This window comes from Cetorhinus maximus, chromosome 36, assembly GCF_964194155.1.
Source record: "Cetorhinus maximus chromosome 36, sCetMax3.hap1.1, whole genome shotgun sequence".
Taxonomy (NCBI): Eukaryota; Metazoa; Chordata; class Chondrichthyes; order Lamniformes; family Cetorhinidae; genus Cetorhinus; species Cetorhinus maximus.
Window position 1 is genome coordinate 4652528 of NC_135914.1, and position 21657 is coordinate 4674184.

At 50.3% G+C, this 21657-nt stretch overlaps 1 protein-coding gene across 4 annotated transcripts in view; it reads left to right on the plus strand.

Annotated features, from left to right (window-relative positions):
* Positions 1–21657, plus strand: part of cgna (cingulin a) — a 119587-nt gene that overhangs the window by 29240 nt on the left and 68690 nt on the right. For all 4 annotated transcript variants that reach the window (XM_078534034.1, XM_078534035.1, XM_078534033.1 and 1 more), the window contains exons 2-3: positions 12208–13614; positions 19920–20017. In XM_078534034.1, coding sequence (XP_078390160.1) covers positions 12232–13614; positions 19920–20017 — 1481 coding nt within the window. In that variant the 5' untranslated portion in view covers positions 12208–12231. The remainder of the gene's footprint in view (positions 1–12207; positions 13615–19919; positions 20018–21657) is intronic.

Here is a 21657-nt window from a genome sequence, read left to right on the forward strand (position 1 = left end):
TTCGGGGCCTAAATGGCTAAAGGATGGTTACCAGTGGTGGGGCAAAGGAAGTGGGGAATGCTTAACAGGCTGGGGTTTGAGCAGCGCGGAAATCTTGGAGGGTCGTAGTGCATAAGGAGCTCAGAGATGGGGTGTGGCGCATTCCTGGGGTGTGGGGCGGGAGGTTATGAATGCAGGAATAGGAATTTTAAAACTGAGATGTGTGTGGAGTGTGAGCCAACTCAAAACCCTGGTTCTCTCTTTTAGGGATCCTTCTTAGCCCTTGCTGCACTGTACCCACTGCAACCTCCTCCAACTCCAATTCCGGCCTCTGCTGCTCTCGCTTTAGCTTCTTGTGTCACGCACAAGCGTGCACACATGCATGCAGGCACATGCACAAAGGCACACGCACACAATATTCCTCACTTGATGGCAGAGCTTTTATCTCTGTGTCCTTGCCCTGAGGATTCCTTCCCTAAACCTTTGAGACCTTTTCTTTGGTGTTGGCAGTGTTTACGGTCAGCTCTCTGAATGTTGCTCGGCCATGCTCAAAGTGAGCCATAGGATGTTGAGGACGCTTTTGAAATATGTAAGTTAGATAAGTATAGGGTTCCAGTACTGTTATTGGTGGTGGGGTCAAACCAGGATGACTGGGTGTCATACAAGCGAATCTTATGCCTCACTGAAGGACATGGCACGTTTATTTTCTCCCTTATTGATGCTGATCCACTTTCCTGTCTGCCTCAGAAATCTGGACAGTAAGATCTGTGGAAGGATATAGAGGTCTTTGGAAAGTGGATTCTAAATCGTGATACTTAAAATTTCATATACCAGACCATTAGACAAATGAAGCATTCGAGATGGCAAGAGCATAAAAAACTCTTTCATTTAAAAAAAAAATGACAACCAGAAAAGAAATGTCAGTATTTTGGCCATTTGATCAGAGCTGAAAAGCTTCAGAGATCTCTTCTGATGCTCTCCATTTCGCCCTCTTGGAAGAGGGTTCGACCTTATTGTATAAAACACTGGTGAGGCCACAACTGGAGTATTGTGTGCAGTTCTAGTCACCACGTTACAGGAAGGACGTAATAGCTCTGGAGAGAGTGCAGAGGAGGTTTACAAGAATGTTGCCAGGGTTAGAAAAGTGTAGCTACGAGGAGAGATTGGATAGGTTGGGGTTATTTTCCTTAGAACAAAGAAGGCTGAGAGGTGACTAGATTGAGGTGTACAAAATTGAGGGGAATAGATAGGGTGGGCAGGATAAAACTGTTTCCTTTGGAGAATTCTAGAACCAGAAGACATAGATTCAAGATAAGTGGCAGAAGGTGTAAGGGGGACATGAGTAAGAACTTTTTTAGGCAGAGGGTAGTGGGTGTCCGGAATTCGCTGCCCATGTTGGTGGTAGAGGCAGAAACTTTAAACTCTCTTTTAAAAAGTACCTGTAAGCTGCAGGGCTATGGGCCGGGTGCAGGAAGGTGGGATTAGAAAGGGCACCTGGGTGTCCTCGGGCTGGCATGGACAAGATGGGCCGAATGGCCTCCTTCTGTGCTGTAACTTTTCTATGGTTCTATGGACCTAGACATAGTTGGATGACGGATGTCACAGCCGGTGCACACTAGTTCGAGTTACAGTGGATGTGTGAGGATTGTCCGAGACAGAGATGAATGTGACAGCAAATCTCCGCCTCCTGGTAGGAGTAGCTACAAGCAGTAGCATTGATGCTGATGTACTAAAGCAGCATTTATTTTTGACCCACTGGCACTGATTCAGTTTGTGGGTGTGGTAGTATAGCGGTTAACTTACTGGACTAGCAATTCGGAGGCACGAGTTCATATTTCAGCACTGCAGCTGGGGGAATTTAAATCAATTTATTCAGTAGATCTGGAGTCGAAAGTTTGTCTCACAGACACCTTTAGAGACTATCATCGATTGTTGTAAAAACCCATCTGCTTCACTAATGTCCCTCTAGGGAGGGAAATCTGCCGCCCTTACCCGGTCTGGCCTACACGTGACTCCAGACCCACAGCAAAGTGGGTGACTCTTAATTGCCCCTCTGAAATGGCCGAGTAAGCCTCTCGGTTGTGTTCAAGGATGCGGCTCACCTACCATCTTCACAAGGGCAATAAATGCTGGCCCTGCCAGTGATGCCCACATCCTGTCAATGGGTTAAAATGAAAAACTTTGCAACTTGAAACTTTTTTTTTGTGTGTTTTTTTTTCCTCCAGTTACAACAGTAGTTCTGGGGAATAAACTTCCCCCAACAAAAGCAGCTAATGGTATGGTGATTGACTCTCTCTTGTGTAAAATGAACGCGGCTTGAAGATTGCAGGGGTGGGTGGTCAAGTTGTTTTTTTTTCTTTCATGGGATGTGGCAAGTCCAGCATTTGCTGCCCATCCCTAATTGCCCCCTTGCTGTGGGCCTGGAGTCACATGTAGGCCAGACCGGGTAAGGACGGCAGATTTCCTTATAGGGGCGTTAGTGAACCAGATGGGCTTTTGTGATGATCATTGATAGTCGTCATGGTCACCATTACTGAGACTGGCTTTCAATTCCAGATTTTATTAATTGAATTTAAATCCCACCAGCTGCCGTGGGGGGATTTGAACCAGTATCCCCACAGCATTAGCCTGGGTCTCTGGGATTACTAGTCCAGTGACATCATCACCACGTCTCCATCTCCCCCTCAGTGCTTTGTGGAAGACAATGAATGAGTCACCTGTTGGTCACATTAACAATGTGAGCTGTAAAAGAAGGTTTGTGGCTACCTTGTTTCTCCTGTTCGTGTAACCTTTGACCAATATCTCCTTGAGTTAATGACTCACCTGATTCCATTCACCGTTTCCCCACAGGGCTCGGCCCTCCTGTTGATGACTGCATCCACTTCTTATCGTTCAGTCCGACCTTGATGTTCATCGACGTCCTCCAGATCACTTCCCCTTGCTAAGTGCAACCTTCCTCCCCAGCGTTTTATCATCTTAAAAAAGTGCAAAGCTTTTCATAGTACATTATACTGCATATCCCGGATTGTTAATACCTTCATTGAGATGGATGTTCTCCATCTTCTCCTGAATTCTTAGCCAACACAAGAAAAGAGAAAGCACTTCAAATTCACATGGTGCCTCTCGCAAACCCCTGAAATCCCAAGATGAGTCGCAGCCAAAGAATACGACGCATAAGGGGAGACGGTGACATAGTGGTAATGTCACTGGGCTAGTTATCCAGGGGCCCAGGCAGCTGGTGGAATTTAAATTCAATTAATAAATCTGGAATAGAAAGCTAGTCTCCATAACGGTGGGCATGACAACTATATCATCGATTGTTGTAAAAACCCATCTGGTTCATGAATGTCCCTTTCAGGAAGGAAATCTGCCATCCTTACCCGGTCTGGCCCACATGTGACTCCAGACCCACAGCCACATCGCTGACTCTTAACTGCCCCTCTGAAATGGGGTGAGCAAGCCACTCAGTTCAAGGGGCATTTAGGGATGGGCAACAAATGCTGGCCTTGCCAGCGACACCCACGTCCCTTGAAAGAATAAAGAAAAGAGTATTGTGGGAGGGGCCTTAACCGATCTGTGGATGTCCAACCTGAAAGAGGAGGAAGAACATAAGTGGCCCCAGAGCTAGGGTTCGGGCCCAGCTTTTATTTCCTGATGTCGGGATGCTTCAGAATGGTTAGGTGTGTATAATTTGAGAGAGAGCAGGGATGCGAGGGGGCAGAGTAATTTGAAACGCGGATACATTTTTTTTTTTTTAAAATGTGCACGTTCCTGGGGTGTGCGCGTCGCTGGCTAGGCCGCCACGTATTGCCCATCCCTGATTGCCCCTTGAGAAGGTGGAGGAGTGCCACTGCCTTGAACCGCTGCAGCCCATGTGATAATTACACACACCTTCTAATGCTCAGATCCAGAGGGGTCAAAAGCTTGAGGCCATTTCCCAAAAGGTTAGTGTTGGGGGGCAGAGCAATTGGCATTGGTTTCCCTTTTGAAACAGCTAAAGCCGTTCGTAGTGTGTGTAAAACCCCAGTCTGCGGCGATAGTTGTGATCTGCTGTTGCCTTTGCAGTAAGTAGTCATAGAATGTAACTCCTGCGAACGTTAAAAGGCCTTTTCCTTCTCCGTCTTTCTAATTTTCTTCCTGTTTTTCGTCCTTGTACACCCAGAGAAATGGTTTATCTTAATGCATGTCAGGGCACGCTTGTCAGCAAGGGCTTGATCCGTCTGAAGTTCCAAAGGTTAAACAAACAGTTTTTTTTTTCTAATTCTCACGTTCGCTGTTTTAAAACTCCTGAAAGCTTTACCCAGAGCTTATGGTGGATTTAAATTTTTGAGGCGATCTTAAACGCCTCAACCTGGGCAGCCCACTCCTTGCTTGCCAGACAGTTGGACGCGTTGACTCGACTTGACTCTGTGGTAGTCTATCTGGACCAGCAACTTGAGAAGCTCTATGCAAAGCTTTTATGAAAATTCAAACCATTTAAAAGGTCAAGGTGATTTTCCCATCCCACAAAATGCCTGCCACACGTTGCTGTATTCTCAACTAAACAACAGTGAAAGCTGCCCTTTTCGTTGATAAAACCGTGTGTTGCAGGTTTGCAGACCAGAGATTCCCGGATTTGATTGCTGCAGCCGCTCGGCGGCAGTTCCCCTCTGCTGGGGTGCTGCAATAGCCCTTAAATAAGAGGAACAATAACCTGGATTTTTCATTCCAGATTTCGAAGCAGTGATCGAACGAGGCAAAGGATTGCACACATAAATGGGAGGATACTGAGAGGTGTAGAGGAAGTGAGAGATCTTAGAGTGAATGTCCACAGATCCCTGAAGGTCGATAAGGTGGTAAAGAAGGCTTCTGGAATCCTTTCCTTTATCAGCCGAGGCATAGAATGCAAGAGCAGGGAAGATATGCTGGGACTATATGAAACATTAGTTAGGCCACAACTTGAGTACTTGTGTGCAGTTCTGGTCACCTCATTACTGGCAGGATGTACTTGCATTAGAGAGGGTACAGAGGAGATTTTTGAGGATGTCACCAGGTCTGGAAGATTGCAGCTGTGAGGAAAGATTGGATAGGCTGGGGTTCTCCTTGGAACATTGGAAGCTGAGAGGAGATTTCATTGAGATGTACAAAATTGTTAGGGGCCTGGATAGAGTGGATGGGAAGGGCTTATTTACTTTAGGAGAGAAGTCAGTGACTATGGGGCATAGATTTAAAGTGATTGGTAGAAAGATTAGAGGGGAGATGAAATATGTTTTCACCCAGAGGAAAGAGAGGTTTTCCAACAGTAGCATCCTTTCCCAAGCCAACCTACTTGGCATCGAGGTGCTAATCGCTCAAAACCAGCGCTGCTGGGTACGATGTCGTTCATATACGTGACACCAGACTCCTGAAGAAACTGTTCCACTCGGAACGCAGTCACAGCAGGAGACTCCCGGGAGGACACTGGAAACACTTTAGGCATGTCCTCAAAGCATCTCTGAAAATATCAAACAGCCCGATGGTGAAAGCTGATTCGGGAAGGCACCGAACACATCGGGAGACTTTGTCAGGCGCGTGCAGAGGTGAAGTTGGGGCGAAGGAGGGAGCACACGAACCTCCGAACAACCCACCTGCCCGACCCTTCAAGCACCTCCTGCCCCGCATGTGGCAGAGTCTGCAGATCGCGCATTGGACTTATTGGGGCCACCTCCCCAGAACCCGTCGAACCAGAGTGGAAGCAAGTCACCCTCGATCCCGAGGGACTGCCCAAGAAGAAGGAAAAGAAGATCCAGAGCAGAAAGTTCCAGAGATCCATAACCCCCTTGGGCGAAAAAATTCCCCCTCATCTCAGTTTGAAAGTCCAGCCCCTTATTCCGGGATTGGCTCCTAGTTCTAGGCTGCCCCGGCCAGGGGGTAATATCCACTCATCATCTACCCTGTCAAGCCCTTTAAGAATTTTATACGTTTCAATAGGGTCACCTCTCATTCATCGAAACTGTGGAGAATATGGTCCTAGAGTGTTGAAAGAGGTGGATGCATTGGTGTTCACCTTTCTTAATTCTATTGATTCTGGAACGGTGCCTGCAGATTGGAAAGCAGCGAATGTGACCCTGCTGTTTAAGAAAGGAGGGAAAGCGAGAAAACAGAACTACACACCTGTAAGCCTGACAGCAGTAGCAGGGAAAATGCTGGAATCTATTACAGAGGATGCGATAACTGGGCTTTTAGAAAATAATGGTGGGATTGGGCAGAGTCGACATGGATATATGAAAAGGAAATCATATTTGGCAAACCTGTTGGGAGTTTTTTTGAGGATGTTACAAGCAGAGTAGGTGAGGGCGAACCAGTGGATGTGGTGTATTTGGATTTTCAGAAGGCTTCCCATAAGGTCCCACACAGGAGGCTAGTAAGCAAAATTAGAGCACATGGGATTGAGGGTAATATGATGGGCATAGATCGAAGACAGAAAACGGAGAGTAGGGATAAACTGACTATTCCTCGGGTTGGCAGGCTGTGACTAGTCGGGTATCGCAAAGATTGGTGCTTGAGCCCCAGCTATTCACGATCTACATCAATGGTTTGGATGTGGTGACCAAATTGATATTTCCAGCTTTGCTGATGACACCAAAAAAAACTGGTGGGAAATGTGAGTTGTGAGGAAGATGCAAAGAGGCTCCAAGGAGATTTAGACAGACCAAACTAGTGGGCAAGAACATGGCCGCTGAAATATAATGTGGAAAAATGTGAAGTAAAACCAGAAACGCAGAGTTTTTCTTAAATGGGGAGAGATTGGGAAATGTTGATGTCCAAAGAGACCTGGGTGTTCTTGTTCAGGTCCAACAAGCACTCAGGGAGGCAAATAATATGTTAGCTTTTATTGCAAGGGGATTTAAGTACAGGAATGAGGAAGTCTTGCTGCGGTTGATTTGAATCTTGGTGAGACCACACCTGGAGTATTGTGTGCAGTTTTGGTCTCATTATCTAAGGAAAGATATATGTGCCATAGAGGGAGTGCAATGAAGGTTCACTAATTTAATTCCTGGGATGGAGGGATTGTCCTATGAGGGAAGATTAAATAGACTGGGCCCTCATTCTCTGGAGTATATTTCAGCATAGAAATTTCTCACAGGCCTCAACAGAATAAATGTAGGAAGGATGTTCTCTCTGGTTGGGGGTTCTAGAACCAGGGCGGACACAGTCTCAGAATAAAAGGTGGGCCATTTAAGACTGAGATGAGGAGGAATTTCTTCAGTCAGAGGGTGGTGAATCCTTGGAATCCTCTACCCCAGAGAGCTGTGGAGGCTCAGTCATTGAGCGTGTTCGAAGCAGATTTCTAGATACCAGTGACATCAAGGGATACGGGGATAGTGCGGGAAGACAGTGTTTAGGTAGGAGATTAGCCATGATCTAGTTGAATGGCAGAGAGGCTCAAGGGGCCGAATGGCCTACCCCTGCTCAATTTGACAGGGTGAGACGAAGAGCAGGTGGGAGGAAGCTCATGTAGAGCATAAACATGGACCTGTTGGACTGAGGAGCGACCTGATCGAGGTGTACAAGATTATGAGGGGCATGGGCAGGGTAGATGGGGAGCAGCTGTTCCCCTTAGTTGAAGGGTCAGCCACAAGGAGGCATAAGTTCAAGGTGAGGGGCAGGAGGTTTAGGGGGGATGTGAGGAAAACCTTTTTTACCCAGAGGGTAGTGACGGTCTGGAATGCACTGCCTGGGAGGGTGGTGGAGGCGGGTTGCCTCACATCCTTTAAAAAGTACCTGGATGAGCACTTGGCACGTCATAACATTCAAGGCTATGGGCCAAGTGCTAGTAAATGGGATTAGGTAGGTAGGTCAGGTGTTTCTCACGTGTCGGTGCAGACTCGATGGGCCAAAGGACCTCTTCTGAACTGTGATTCCGTGAATGGCCTTGTTTCTGTGCTGCACGTTCTCTACCTTCTGCGTGTCTCCTTTTGCAGGACAACCCTCATCCTGGGAATCGATCCAGTGAGTGTTTCTAGCACCCTGTCCTGGTATATCCTTCCTTGAGTAAGGAGAGCCAATATTGTGCACGGCTGAAGTTCATCATGGACCCTACCGCCCAGCCTTGCCTCATCCAAATCCGTTTGATATAGAACGTGGCTCATACTTTGAGTCAGGGTTACACTGAGGCAAAGCAGCCAGTCTTTCCCCATTTAGCCGTCCAGAGTTTCTGGCATTTTGCGAGAGCATCATGGTTTAGCAAACGTTTTATCATTTGTCTTTATTGAAGGCAGGACCTAAAGGTCTTTTCTCTTCCCTTAATTCTCTCCTATACTGGTGTCTTTTTTTAATCCAAACACATTTGGATAAAAAATATTTTGTTGTCTCGGAGAGTTAGCCTAGACAATGAATGTTAGCATGCAGTATTCAACTCCAGTAAGCATAACAGTTCTCACAATCCAGAGTGGCAGCCCTGTCTGATTTTGTTATTTTTCACCTCTTCCTCACCCAGGATTTTCACTGCTGCTTGAAATGATTCTGCTGTAGCCCAGGTGGATCAAGACAGGACTTAACCAGTTCAGTTCAGGTCATTTATAACTGAATTTACCAACTTGGACAGTGAGGGGGGAGTTCAGCCTTGTTTGATAACCTTGCAACGAAATGGCGCATGCCCATGCTTCTGCGTTGTGGATAAATGCTGGTGCAGGTTGACAGGGGATCGCCTCAGTCCTGCAGCACTGCTAGAGCTATCAAGAATGGGGCAGTAATGTCACTGGACTGGTAATCCCAGAGGCCCAGGCTAATGCACTGGGGACACGAGTTCAAATCCCACCACCACGGCAGCCGGTGAAATTTTAAATTCTAATTAATAGAATCTGGAATTATTAAAAAGCCATCCCACGAAACTATCAATTGTCGTAAAAGCTCGTCTGGTTCACGAATGTTCTTCGTGGCCAGGCCAGCATTCGTTGCCCGTCCCTAATTGCCCTCGAACCGAGTGGCTTGCTTGGCCATTTCGGAGAGCGGTTAAAAGTCAGCCGCGTTGCTGCGGGTCGCATGTAGGGGCCAGACCGGGCCAGGACGGCAGATTTCCTCCCCGAAAGGACATTCGTGAACCAGATGGGTTCTTTTATTTTTTTTTACAAAAATCGATGGTCACCTTTTACTGAGACTAGCCTTTCAATTCCAAATTTTATTAATTTAATATTTAAAAAAAAAAATTCCATCTGCTGCCATGGTGGAACTTCAACCCGTGTCACCAGAGCGTTAACCTGGGTCTCTGGATTACGGGTCCAGAGGATTACCGCTACCCCACTATCTCCCCTGATTTTTAAAAATATTTTTGACAACTTGTTTTTTGCGGCTGGTTCTTAACGTGGTGGCTTCTGCTGAAAGCCTGACGGCCAGGCGGGGACAGAATGGGTGCCAGCTGCACACATACCTGGCCTATTCTTCAAATGTGCCCAAAGCAGTTATTATTTTCACATAAGCAACCACTTGGCGGAGGATTTGGAGAGTGACTGACCCACAGGTAGAACTCCACTATTGAGGGAGTTGCTGCCTTGAGGAGCAGCGAACGATTTGAGCCGATGAGCTTAACCTTTGTTTTTATCTAGGTTGTGCAGGGAGGGAACCTTTAAAAGCGCAATAGTTGATGTTGAGCAGCAGGGGAAATTGGACGTGCCATGGTGACCGAAGAGAAGGGCCTCTTGCCTTTCTCGAGTCCAGAGAGGACGACCTCGCGCTCGCCCAGATTGATTTCCACTCGCCATTAGTTTTGTCCACTTGTTTTTGCCAGCCCTGTCTTGTGTGGAAACTGTATTGCGTGCCATGCACGGACACTCCCTCGTTCATGTAGACTCTCTGATTAGCTCCTGCCCGTTCAGGAATTCTATCACTCTATTCAGAATGACAGATTCGAGTTGCTTTGCAGCCAGCAGCCGCTGTTGGATCTTGGAACAGTGGTGCAAAGATTCATAATTAAGTGACTTGCGGTCCATGTATTTCAGAGGAAGTTAGTGATTAATTGATAAAGTACTCTACAAAGTTTAACTTGCTGTTTGCTTCCAATCACCTAATCTGCGCCATCACCAAGACCGCCAACTTCCATGACTCTGTAACTTACCCTGTATCTGCCCCTACCTCTGTTTCTGGTGTTGAAACCCTCAACCATACTTTTATTGCCTTTTACACTTGACAATTCCAACACCTTCCTGGCTGTCCTCTTGAACTCTACCCATAATGAAGTGAGATTGTCACAAACTCTGCTGCCTGTGCCCTTACTCACGTCAAGTCTTGTTTACTCCTCACTCCCGTCCTCGCTGAGCTGCGTTGTCTCCCAGTGAAGCAATGACTGATTTTCTTTTTAAATTGCCCCATCCTCGCTTTCAAATCCCTCCCCGACCTCTTTCCCCACCCACTCACCCCCATCTCTGTGATCTCCTCTAGCTCCACAGCCCTCTGATATCAGAGCTCTGCTAATTTCAGTTTCTTGAGCATACGTGATTTCCATCACTCTATCGCTGATGGCCGTGCCTTCAGCCCCCTGGGCCCTAAGCTCTGGAATTCCCATCCTGAATCTGTCCACCCCACTATAAGACACTCCCTTAAAACCTATCTAGCTGATCAGTGCTTTTGGTCATCTGCCCTAATATCTCCTTATGTGGCTTGGTGTCAAATATTGCCTTGTTAACCACCTCTTATTGCACTAAAGGAGTTATATGAATGCAGGTGAGTGTTGTTGTTTCTCCATATTTTACCTCCAGTTGATTTAAACGAGGCTGTAATTTTGCTGCAGGTACATATTGGTGTGTTACAGTTCATTCAGAGTCCGAGTTGCTGTGGCAACCTGCACGTTTATATTTGTGTTGTAGTCTGGAGCTATGGAGGGGTGGTAGAGGCTCCAACTTTCTTTGCATCACATGGCTGACCAGGAATCTCTCTCACTCTTACCACCTGCCATTGGCGTGTGTTGGAAGGATTTGCAGGTTGATGCTCAACTTGTTTGGCCGCGTTATGAACGCGCCTTCCTTGGACATCAAGTCCCGGGGTGGGCCTGGAACACAGGGCTTCTGGCTCAGAGGCTGGGATGCTACCCATTGTGCCACAAGATTTCCTGTAAGCACACGTGAAGAAGTTTGTATTAAGCTCAGTTGGTGGAACTGTGGGGGGCACTGAACTGTACCGATCTAAAGATCCTGCGTGTTCAGTTCCCTGTCGGTACTGTGCTGCTTCCATAGGCCTGAGGTAGATTGCTGTCTAGTGACTTCTGGAAACAGGGGAATTTAGTTTGAGGGTAGGATTAGGTGCCACTCCTTGATTAACCAGTGCGGTATAACAGCCGACATCATTCAGTGAGCACTCCTTGCAATCAGCCAGTCTCGAGAAGAAATAGGATTCTGACAAGAGTGGTGGCATCGCATTTATAAAAGAATAACTTACTTTAAAAATAATTTTTAGTAGATGTGTGTCAGCCTTGGCTTGCTGGTTAGCACTCTTGCCTCGGAGTAAGAGGGTCATGAGTTCCAGTCTCAATCCAGAGACTTGAGTACAGAAGTCTAGGCTAACTCCCTGGTACTGAGGAAGCGCTGCACTATTGGAGGTGCCGTGTTTTGGGTGAGATGTTAAATCAAAGTCCCGTCTGCCCTCTCAGGTGGACTTCTAAGATCTCCCAGTAGCGGCCGTGAGAAGAGCAGTTGGGGACTGGGGTGGGGAGAGAGGGAGTTCTCCCAGGGTGCCCTGGGGCTAATATTTAATCCTCAACCAAGATGACCAAAAACAGATTGTAATCCTGGAACCCCCTCCCTAACAGCACTGTGGGTGTGCCTACACCATATGGACTGCAGCGGTTCAAGAAGGCAGCTCACCACCACCGTCTCGAGGGCAAATAAGGAATGGGCAACAAATGCTGGCCTAGCCAGTGACGCCCACATCCCATGAATGAATTTTTTTTTAAAAAAAAGATTAACTGGGCCATTATCCCCATGCTATTTGTGGGATCTTGCTGTGCGTATATTGGCTGCTGGGTTTTCTATATTACGACAGTGACTACATTTGCTGGCTGCGAAGGGCTTTGGGGAGGTCCTGAGGTTGTGAAAGGCGCTAGAGAAACGCAAGCCTTTTTATTTTGTTAGAGGACTTAAATTGACATTGAATTATTCTGTGAACAACTGTAATTAGTATGTAGTGGGAAAAAAGTTAGGATTCTGTGCTTTGACTGGACATGTCTGACGAGTTAGCTGGTTGTTGATTGCCTGTTTCTCTCTTTTTCTGTTGTTTCAGAAGCAACCAGGAGCCTGGATATCAATGGAGGAGCACAGTCAGCAAAACGCAGCAGACAATCAGGCCCCCTTAGACTACGGGGTCCAAATACGGTTCATAAATGACCTCCAAGACACCCAGAAACCCAGGAAAGCCAAGAAGAACGTGGGCAAGTCAGGTTCCTATGGAGTTATGGTCCGAGTCCAGGGGATTTCAGGCCAGCCGTTTGTGGTGTTGAATAATAGCGACGGGGTATCTGCAGCACCCGGGGCACAGAGTAGAGCTGATTATGCCAAAGGCAACATCCCGAAAGAGAATGGCTCCATAGCGCCTGGTGCCCAGTCGCAGAGTAGGGCAGACACAAACGCAACGGATTTTGACATCCCGGAGAATCCTTACGGAGAGACCGCCTCAACCCTGAATCCCGCTCGCATTGATTCCCAGTACAGCACCTCCGATGAAGAAACGGGTTCCAAACATTACGTGCGGATTTTCGACTCCGAGGCCTGCGTGCCGAGCAACAGAAGCGTTGCCCCCTACGGGAGCAGCGAGGGCCACGTGTCGCCGCCTCGCAGGAGGCCCGCGCACCCCGACGAGCAGCCGTGGCGGCCTCGCTCTCGGGGATTGTCGCTCAGCTCGGACGACGAGCCGTCGCCCCCAGGGCCCGGCCAAAGCTACCGGCAGCCCGAGGAGAGAGCGAGCCCCCGGGCCCAGAGCTCTGCCACGTCGACCAGCAGCGAGCGATTGGCGGGCAGCGCGCGAGGGAAAAGCCGGGGGTATCTGGGTGACCGGCACCGGCCCGACGCAGCCGCGTCCAATTCCACCGTCCGATCAAAACCGATCAGCAAAGCTTCTTCCACCACTGACGTTTCACTGAAGCCTGGCGAAGCCGGCGCTATAGACACCAAGCCCCTCTCGTCCGTGGACAGCCTAATCAGCAAATTTGATGGGAGCGGCGGGCAACCGAGGGGAAGAACGGCGAGACGTAATCGGCTTTCAGCTGAAAACCAGAGGCGGTCACGGAGCCTCGATAGCAGAGCGCCGGGGCGCCACTCTAGCGACGGACCGGAATCGGAGCGAGACCTTGAACCGGACGAGTGCTACGAGACGCCCGGCGGCCAGAAACCTTTCCGATCCAGCGACGTGATGGACGTCTGTAGGGACGTCAGCGGCGGGAGGGTCCTGGAAACCAAGCCTTCTGTGGCCGCGAAGGAGCCTCCCCCTCGGGCCCAGCTCGCACCCCCGCCTTTTAGCGCCGGCGACGGACATGCCGCAGGCTTCCAGAGCAAGCCCGCCAAGGAACCGGGGCGCTTTCCCACTTTCGATGCCTCCAGCCTCCCCAGAAAATGGAACCAGAACCAAACCAGGATGGAGCCCATTGTGGAGAGGAGTCCGAACCCTACAGTCTTCACTGAACGAGCCATACAGGTAAAAGGCCAAGACCAGATAATCTGTTTTTTTTTTTTCATTTTGTTTTGAGATATTGGTTGGGGAATAAATATTAGGCCCCAGGACACTGGGGAAAGCACCCCCACCCACCCCCGCTCTGCCCTTCTTCCAGTAATGTTCGTGGGATCTTCTACAAACTTATTCTACATGAGAGGGCAGAAGACCTTGTCCTCTGTTTAATGCCCCATCCAAAAGACGGCACCTTCGACAGTGCAGCGCTCCCTTGGTGCTGCATTGGGTAGTCGGCCTAGATTACGGGCTCAAATAATAAAAGCAGAAAGTGCTGGAAAATCTCAGCAGGCCTGTCCGCTTCTGAAACAGAGTTAATGTTTCGAGTCCTATGTGACTTCTTCTTCGAAACTGTTCTTTGGCTCAGTTCTGGAGAAGAGTCATTTTGGACTCAGCATTAACTCAGTTTCTCTCTCCACAGAGCTGCTGAGTTTTTCCAGCACTTTGTTATTTCCGACCTCCAGAATCTGCAGTATTTTGCTTTTATTATGGGCTCGAGTATCTGGCGGTGGTGGGGGGGGGTCAAGCCTGCAGTCCTGTAACTTGGAGGCAAGTGTGCTACCCCATTGTACTTGTCACAGCTGGCACTGAATACAGGGCCACAAAAGGCCTGCTCTTCCCAAGGAGTGTTATTAATTCCTGCTCCATGTCATCCATCATTTTCTTACCATTTCCCAGAGTTTATTTCACATTTAAGCTATAGCTTTCTTGTTGCCTTCAAGCTTTTATGTCCTCTCTAAAGTTAATGTTTCCCTCTTTATTTACTCCTTTCGCTCCAACCTTATCCATGTGGCCTGAGGGTTGCATGTCCCCATCAGCTTTGCTGCTGCTTTCACACATTGTGTAGCTTCAATTGCACAGTGGCCGCCTCCATTTCTCTCGCAGGATCTCTAATGGTGAGAAAGCGAGCTTTGGCAAGAGGAGGTCAGCCAGCCAGCTTTTCAAATGCTGCTTTCTTTGGTCAGCCCAGCAAAACTGTAGTTGCTCAGCGACACTCTGGTGGTGGTGGTGGGTGTGGTGGGGGGGGGGGGAGGGGAGGGAGAAATAGGCCAGAAACTGTTTGCTTGTATGTTTTCTTTCTCCCCCAACCGTATCTTCATGCGTGGCCTTTTTGATCTGGTGTATCTTACTGTGCTGGGTCTCCATTCACGGGCTTCCTCCGAGTCTAGAAACACCATCCATTGCAATTTGGCATTGCGTGCAGTTTGTCGAGTCGTGTGTAACTAGGGGCTAGGGCTGCAGTTTGAGTGACAGAGACCACAAAGTAAGGAACATGTTTATGTTTATCTTAAACTCTTACCTGGCAAAAATTTTTTTAAAAAAATGACTTGTTATACCCTCGTAAGAGTGAACGATGTTGGAGCGATCAATAGGCTGTAAACTGATAACAGCCTGGGACTTGCCAGACTGGATCAGTTTACTATGAACGGAGCCTCAAGCCCAAAAACGTTCCCAGCTTCACTCCCTGTGTTGGTTCCAAGTCGTTCCAACTTACAGTCCTTTGTTGGGTGGTTATGCAGCTGTGGAGCAAGTATTGTGCAGGAGCACTTGGGTGTGTGCTTCGAAGTGCAGTGTAACCTTACAGGACTGCTGACTACAAGCTGGAAAGTGGGGGTTAGACCGGATAGCTTGTTTTCAGCCGGATGGGTCCCCCTCCTGCGTCGCGCGTTCTCCACGAGTACCGCTGAGGTGAAGGATTTGAAGATGAGGGAAAAGCCTCCCACCCCGCTGCAGCGGCAATAAGGCATTGCTACCTCACAGCGCTGTTCTACTCTGCTTAACTCAGTCACTTGCCTTCGTTACCTCTAGAATCAACCATTCCAACGCACGCTGGGCTGGTCTCCCACACTCTCTACCCACCGTAAACCTGAGATGACCCAAAGCTCAGCTGCCCCTGTCTTAACTCGCAGCAAGTCCTGTTCCCCCACCGACCCGCTGGGCTCACGGACCAACACTGGCTCCTGGTCAAGCGGTGTCTTGATTTCAAAGTTCTCACCCTTGTTTTCAAATCCTCCCATGACAGGGTTGCCATCTGTGATTCAATGTATTCCTGGAGGTTTCTGCACGTGATTTGCCCCACGCTCCAGCCATTAGTCGGCCAACACGTCCATCCTTGTGATGCACTGCCTTCCTATGACGTTTGGAAAGCAAAAAGGCTGGAGCACATCCTCATCCCTCTTGGATGATGCTGCTTGACTGTCAACCAAGCAGCCTTTTCCCCCCCATTTTCAATATTGCTGTATCTGGTAAAAAGAAACGTTCAAAGAAAATGACCTTTTTTTTTAAAAAAAAAGGTGTATTTTGTAATGTCCCAACAGTTTTCCTCCAGGGCAGTGTCCTGGAAATTGATCTTCAATTCCTAGAGACTCCAGACCAAACCTGGAGGATTGGCAACTTTCTCCATGGCCTCCCTATCTCTGTAATCTCCTCCAGCCCCGCAACCCTCCGAGATCTCTGCCCTCCTCCAATTCTGGCCTCTGGGGCATCCCCCGATTCTAATCACCCTTGTTGACCGTGCCTTCAGTTGCTTGCGCACTAAGCTCTGGAATTCCCTCCCCTGTACCTCTTACCCCCTCTCGACCTTGCTTTCCTCCTTTTTAAAGCACTCGTTAAAACCAACCTCCTTGACCAAGCTTTTAGTGATTGGACCTAATACCACCCCATGTGGCTCGGTGCCATTCTTTGCTTTGCAATGCCCTTGTGAAGGAGCTTGCAGTATTTTATTTACGCTTAAAGGTGCTATGCAAACATAAGCTGCTGCTGTTAAGGCAATCTCTGCTTGTCCTCCTGATTATTTAATCAGCCCTGGGGTAAGGGTGGATATTCCGCTTCAGCCACCGGAGTCAGTTTCTGGTACCCCCAGATCAGGTGCAGCATTGGTTAGGTGCAGAATGAAACCTTCGACAGCACCTTCCAAACCCGCGGACTCTGCCACCTAGAAGGGTGAGGGCCGTAGATGCATGGGAACACCACCACCACCTGCAAGTCCCCCTCCGAGCCACTCGCCATTCTGTCTCGGAACCGCACGGGCCGTTCCTTCACTGTCGCCGGGCCAAAATCCTGGCACTCGCTCCCTACCGGCACTGTGGGTGTGCCCACACACCTGACCTGCAACGGTTCAAGAAGGCGGCTCACCACCACCTTCCCCAAGGGACGGGCATTAAATGCTGTTCTAGCCAGCAACGCTCACATGCTGAGAAAGAAGTTTTTTAAAAAAGAACTTTATTGACTGTCAACTTTTGTTTTTTGGCATGGTTTGGGGATATAGGGCGATGAAACAGTTTGCCATCTTTTCTCCTAACTGGATTTTTCAATGCTTTTTGAAAGATTTAGCTACGAGGTTGATCCGTGAATTTCTCTGAAGTGTAAGGTGGATGTTCCCCAGGAATATAGATTGATTGATTGATTATTCATTACATGCTGCCCAAACCACTAGAGGATTCAGTCACATTTTGAAATCTTGTGGGGATGACTGTTGAGTATCTTGTTCCATATTAATTCGAGGTCGGGAGCAAACTCAATCTAGCTGCAGTCAGATGTTTCCAAAGTTGCTGCCTGTATGGCATGTTCCCCGCACACACCACCAGCCCCCGCCAACCCCTACTACCCCTTCCCAGAGTTACTCAACTTAGCCTTGCAGTCGGCAGTGGCTAATTTTCGACCTGAGCTGCACTTTTCCAGCACTTTCCCCTTTTATCCCTTGATCCCCCTTGTATCTAGAAAAAGAATCTGTCGTCAGTGCCTAATCTTCTACCAGAGTCTCGCTTTTCCCTCACTGTTCGTAGTGGTAATGTCACTGGATGAGTAATCCAGAGGCCCAGGCCAGTTCTTTGGGGACATGGGTTCAAATCCATCATGGCTGCGGGTGAAATTTAAATCTGGTTAATCAAATTTGGAATATAAGGCTAATCTCAGAAATGGCGACCATGAAACTATCATAGATTGTCATAACAACCCATCTGGTTCACTAGTGTCCTTTTAGGGAAGGAAATCTGCTGTCCTTACCCGGTCTGGCCTACATGTGACTCCAGACCGACAGCCATGTGGCTGACTCTTAACTGCCCTCTGAAATGGTCCAGCAAGCCAATCAGTCCAAGGGCAATTCCACTCAATTCAAGAGGCGATTAGGGATGGGCAACAAATGCTGCCAGTGCCTGCGACACCCACATCCCATGAAGGGAAAAAAAGCACATCCTCCTTTAGGTAAGGAGAGCAAAACTATACACAGTATTCCCCTGGTAAAAGGGGAAGGTGACATATTTGATGTTCATTTCTTGTCACCATAGCTTTAATTGGGACAGTTGGCATCACCTTGCTTCTCTAATTTTCTTCAAGGCACTGTCTCTTCACGTCTCAATGTCATCCACCCATCTGTTTTGACCCCCAGTTTCTCCTTCACTTATTTATTTCGCTCGTGCTCTCTCCTCCCTCTCCCTCTCCCTCTCTCTCTCTCTCTCCCTCTCTCTCCCTCTCTCCTCTCCCTCTCTCTCTCTCCCCCTCCCCTCTCTCGCCTCTCCCTCTCTCGCCTCTCCCTCTCTCGCCTCTCCCCCTCTCGCCTCTCCCCCTCTCGCCTCTCCCCCTCTCGCCTCTCCCCCTCTCGCCTCGCCCCCTCTCGCCTCGCCCCCTCTCGCCTCGCCCCCTCTCGCCTCGCCCCCTCTCGCCTCGCCCCCCCTCGCCTCGCCCCCCCTCGCCTCGCCCCCCCTCGCCTCGCCCCCCCTCGCCTCGCCCCCCCTCGCCTCGCCCCCCCTCGCCTCGCCCCCCCTCGCCTCGCCCCCCCTCGCCTCGCCCCCCCTCGCCTCGCCCCCCCTCGCCTCGCCCCCCCTCGCCTCGCCCCCCCTCGCCTCGCCCCCCCTCGCCTCGCCCCCCCTCGCCTCGCCCCCCCTCGCCTCGCCCCCCCTCGCCTCGCCCCCCCTCGCCTCGCCCCCCCTCGCCTCGCCCCCCCTCGCCTCGCCCCCCCTCGCCTCGCCCCCCCTCGCCTCGCCCCCCCTCGCCTCGCCCCCCCTCGCCTCGCCCCCCCTCGCCTCGCCCCCCCTCGCCTCGCCCCCCCTCGCCTCGCCCCCCCTCGCCTCGCCCCCCCTCGCCTCGCCCCCCCTCGCCTCGCCCCCCCTCGCCTCGCCCCCCCTCGCCTCGCCCCCCCTCGCCTCGCCCCCCCTCGCCTCGCCCCCCCTCGCCTCGCCCCCCCCTCGCCTCGCCCCCCCCTCGCCTCGCCCCCCCTCGCCTCGCCCCCCCTCGCCTCGCCCCCCCTCGCCTCGCCCCCCCTCGCCTCGCCCCCCCTCGCCTCGCCCCCCCTCGCCTCGCCCCCCCTCGCCTCGCCCCCCCTCGCCTCGCCCCCCCTCGCCTCGCCCCCCCTCGCCTCGCCCCCCTCGCCTCGCCCCCCCTCGCCTCGCCCCCCCTCGCCTCGCCCCCCCTCGCCTCGCCCCCCCTCGCCTCGCCCCCTCCTGCGCGCCCCCTCTCGCCTCCCTCTCGCTCCGTCAACCACCCCCAAAAATTTTCTTCTTGACCAGAAACCAGAGCACAGCTTAAAAACGGCTTTAAGTGTTCCAGTCAGATGATGTCTGCAAATACTGGTGTTCTTTGATAATTTGAGGTGACCTGTGTTAGTCACGAGACTGTTGTTGAACAGGAGCAATTTCCACATGAATATTTTTCTCTCATGATAAATGATTTGAACTGTTCACTGCTTTCAGAATATTTGTAGTTTAATTTGTGTCCCAACCTAATTATTCGTTCATGGGATTTGGGCTTCGCTGGCTGGGCCAGCATTTGTCACCCACCCCCAATTGCCCTTTGAGAAGGTGGTGGTGAGCTGCCTTCTTGAGCCGCTGCAGTCCCTGTGGTGTAGGTACACCCACAGCGCTGTTAGGGAGGGCGTTCCAGGATTTTGTCCCAGTGACAGTGCAGGAACGGCCGATATATTTCCAAACCAGGATGGTGAGTGGCTCGGAGGGGAATTTCCAGGCCGCGGTGTTCCCATACGTCTGCTGCCCTTGTCCTTCTAGGCTGTATAGGTCATGGGTTTGGAAGGTGCTATCGAAGGCCTTTTGGTAAGTTGCTGCAGTGCATCTTGTACATGGTACGCACTGTTGCCGCTGTGCGTCGGGGGTGGGGGGGACGGGTGGTGGATTGGGTGCTGATTAAGCAGGCTGCTTTGCCCTGGATGGAGCTGAGCTTCTTGAGTGTTGTTGGGGCTGCACGCATCCAGGCAAGTTGCCTGAGTGAATCTGTGCAGGCTTGTATTGCCTTAAGTGCCTATTGATGTTGCGTTGTGTTGGCAGTTAAAATCTACTCCTGACCTTTTGAAGGACCAGCAAGAACTCTCTCCTGCCAGTGAAGAGCTTACAAAACAGCTACTCTTCAAGATACTGAAGGACGGGTGAGTGTCCAACACCAGAACTGCAACATTATGCTGATTGATAAACAGGCTGCCTCTCCTGTTCTCCCTCGGAAAGGGAAGGCTGATGGGTGACCCGATAGAGGTCTTTAAAATGATGAAAGGCTTGGGTAGAGTGGACGCGGGGAGAGTGTTTCCACTTGTGGGGGTGAGACCAGATCTAGGGGGCCATCAATACCAGATGGTCACTAATGAATCCAATCGGGAATCTGGGAGAAACTTCTTTACCCGCAGAGTGGGGTGAACGTGGAACTCGCTCCCACAGGGGGTGGTCGAGGTGAATAGCAGAGATGTCTTTTAAGAGGGAAGCTGGATAAATACACGAGGAGAAAGGAATAGAAGGATATGATGAGGAAAGAGAGGCGGAGAATAGAGTGGAGCATAAATGCTAGCATTGGGCTGAATGGCCTGTTTCTGTTCTGTATATTCTTTATGATTTTAATTCTAAGTACATTCTCCCTTCCTCACCTCCCCTCCCAAGTTTGCCTGACTCTCCGATTTAATCCCAGGTGTTCCCGACCATCCCACCCTTGCCCAAGTGCTTAATCTTTGTGCACGAGCCTAGGCTCAGGGCTAGATTTTCAACTCGCCTCAGGGTATTAAAATGGGCACTGGGGGTTGGCTGTTGATGGTCGGAGCCCGCTGACCTTTTTTTTTTCATTTATGTCATCGGTGGGAGGTTGACCTGCAACGCCAGTTTTATGTCCAGGCACTGGGTAGAAAATTGACCCCCATCCCCCGCCTGGCCCTAAAGATACCAGAGGGTTTTAGGGTAGAGGATGTCATAACCAACCCCGCCCTGTTCCTACCTGATGTCCACACCCTTGCCTTTCTGCTTTGATTTGATACCTGGTGACCCCTCTGTGGGGAAAGTGCATTTTCAGCTGATAATTTTTATCCTCCCTCTGCCCCCCCGCCCCGTATAACGCTGTGCCACCGAAACCAAATGTAACCTCCTGACTGATGACCCCAGGCCTTGCCAAAGTTGCAGTTAGGACTTTGGTTTACAGAATTGCACCTTGGTCTCCCCTTAGACTTGGAAGACTTCCCGCGGTCTAGATGTGCGTGAGATGGTCAAAGCAATACGCCTGTGTCTCCCCTTCAGTAGCTAGTTTTCCCTGGAGCAGGTCACCAGCCTGAAGCCAGCGGCTGTTAAGTTGAGGGGTGCCACTCCACATGAAGCATGGCTGACCAGGAGCCCCCTCTCCTCTTACCGCCTGCTGTAAGACGCGTTGGAAGTATTTGCAGGATGATAATCCACAGTTAGAAACGCACCATCCTTGGCCATCAAGTCCAGAGGTGGGACTCTAACCCGGAGCTTCTGGCCCAGAGGCAGGGACGCTGCCCACTGCGCCACAAGACCTCCTTTCCCCCCCTCCCCATCCATGAGTTCAAAACCCTTTCTGGGAGAGTCCTTAGATTGGGAGACATGGTAACATGTTGGAGGAATTTGAACTCTGTGAATTAAATAACTCTGGAATGTAAAACTACTCCCTGCAGCGGTGACCATGAAACTACTGGATTGTCGTTAAAAACCCGTCTGGTTCACTAAGGTCCCCTTTAGGGAAGGAAATCTGCCGTCCTTACCCGGTCCGGCTTACACGTGACTCCAGACCCACAGC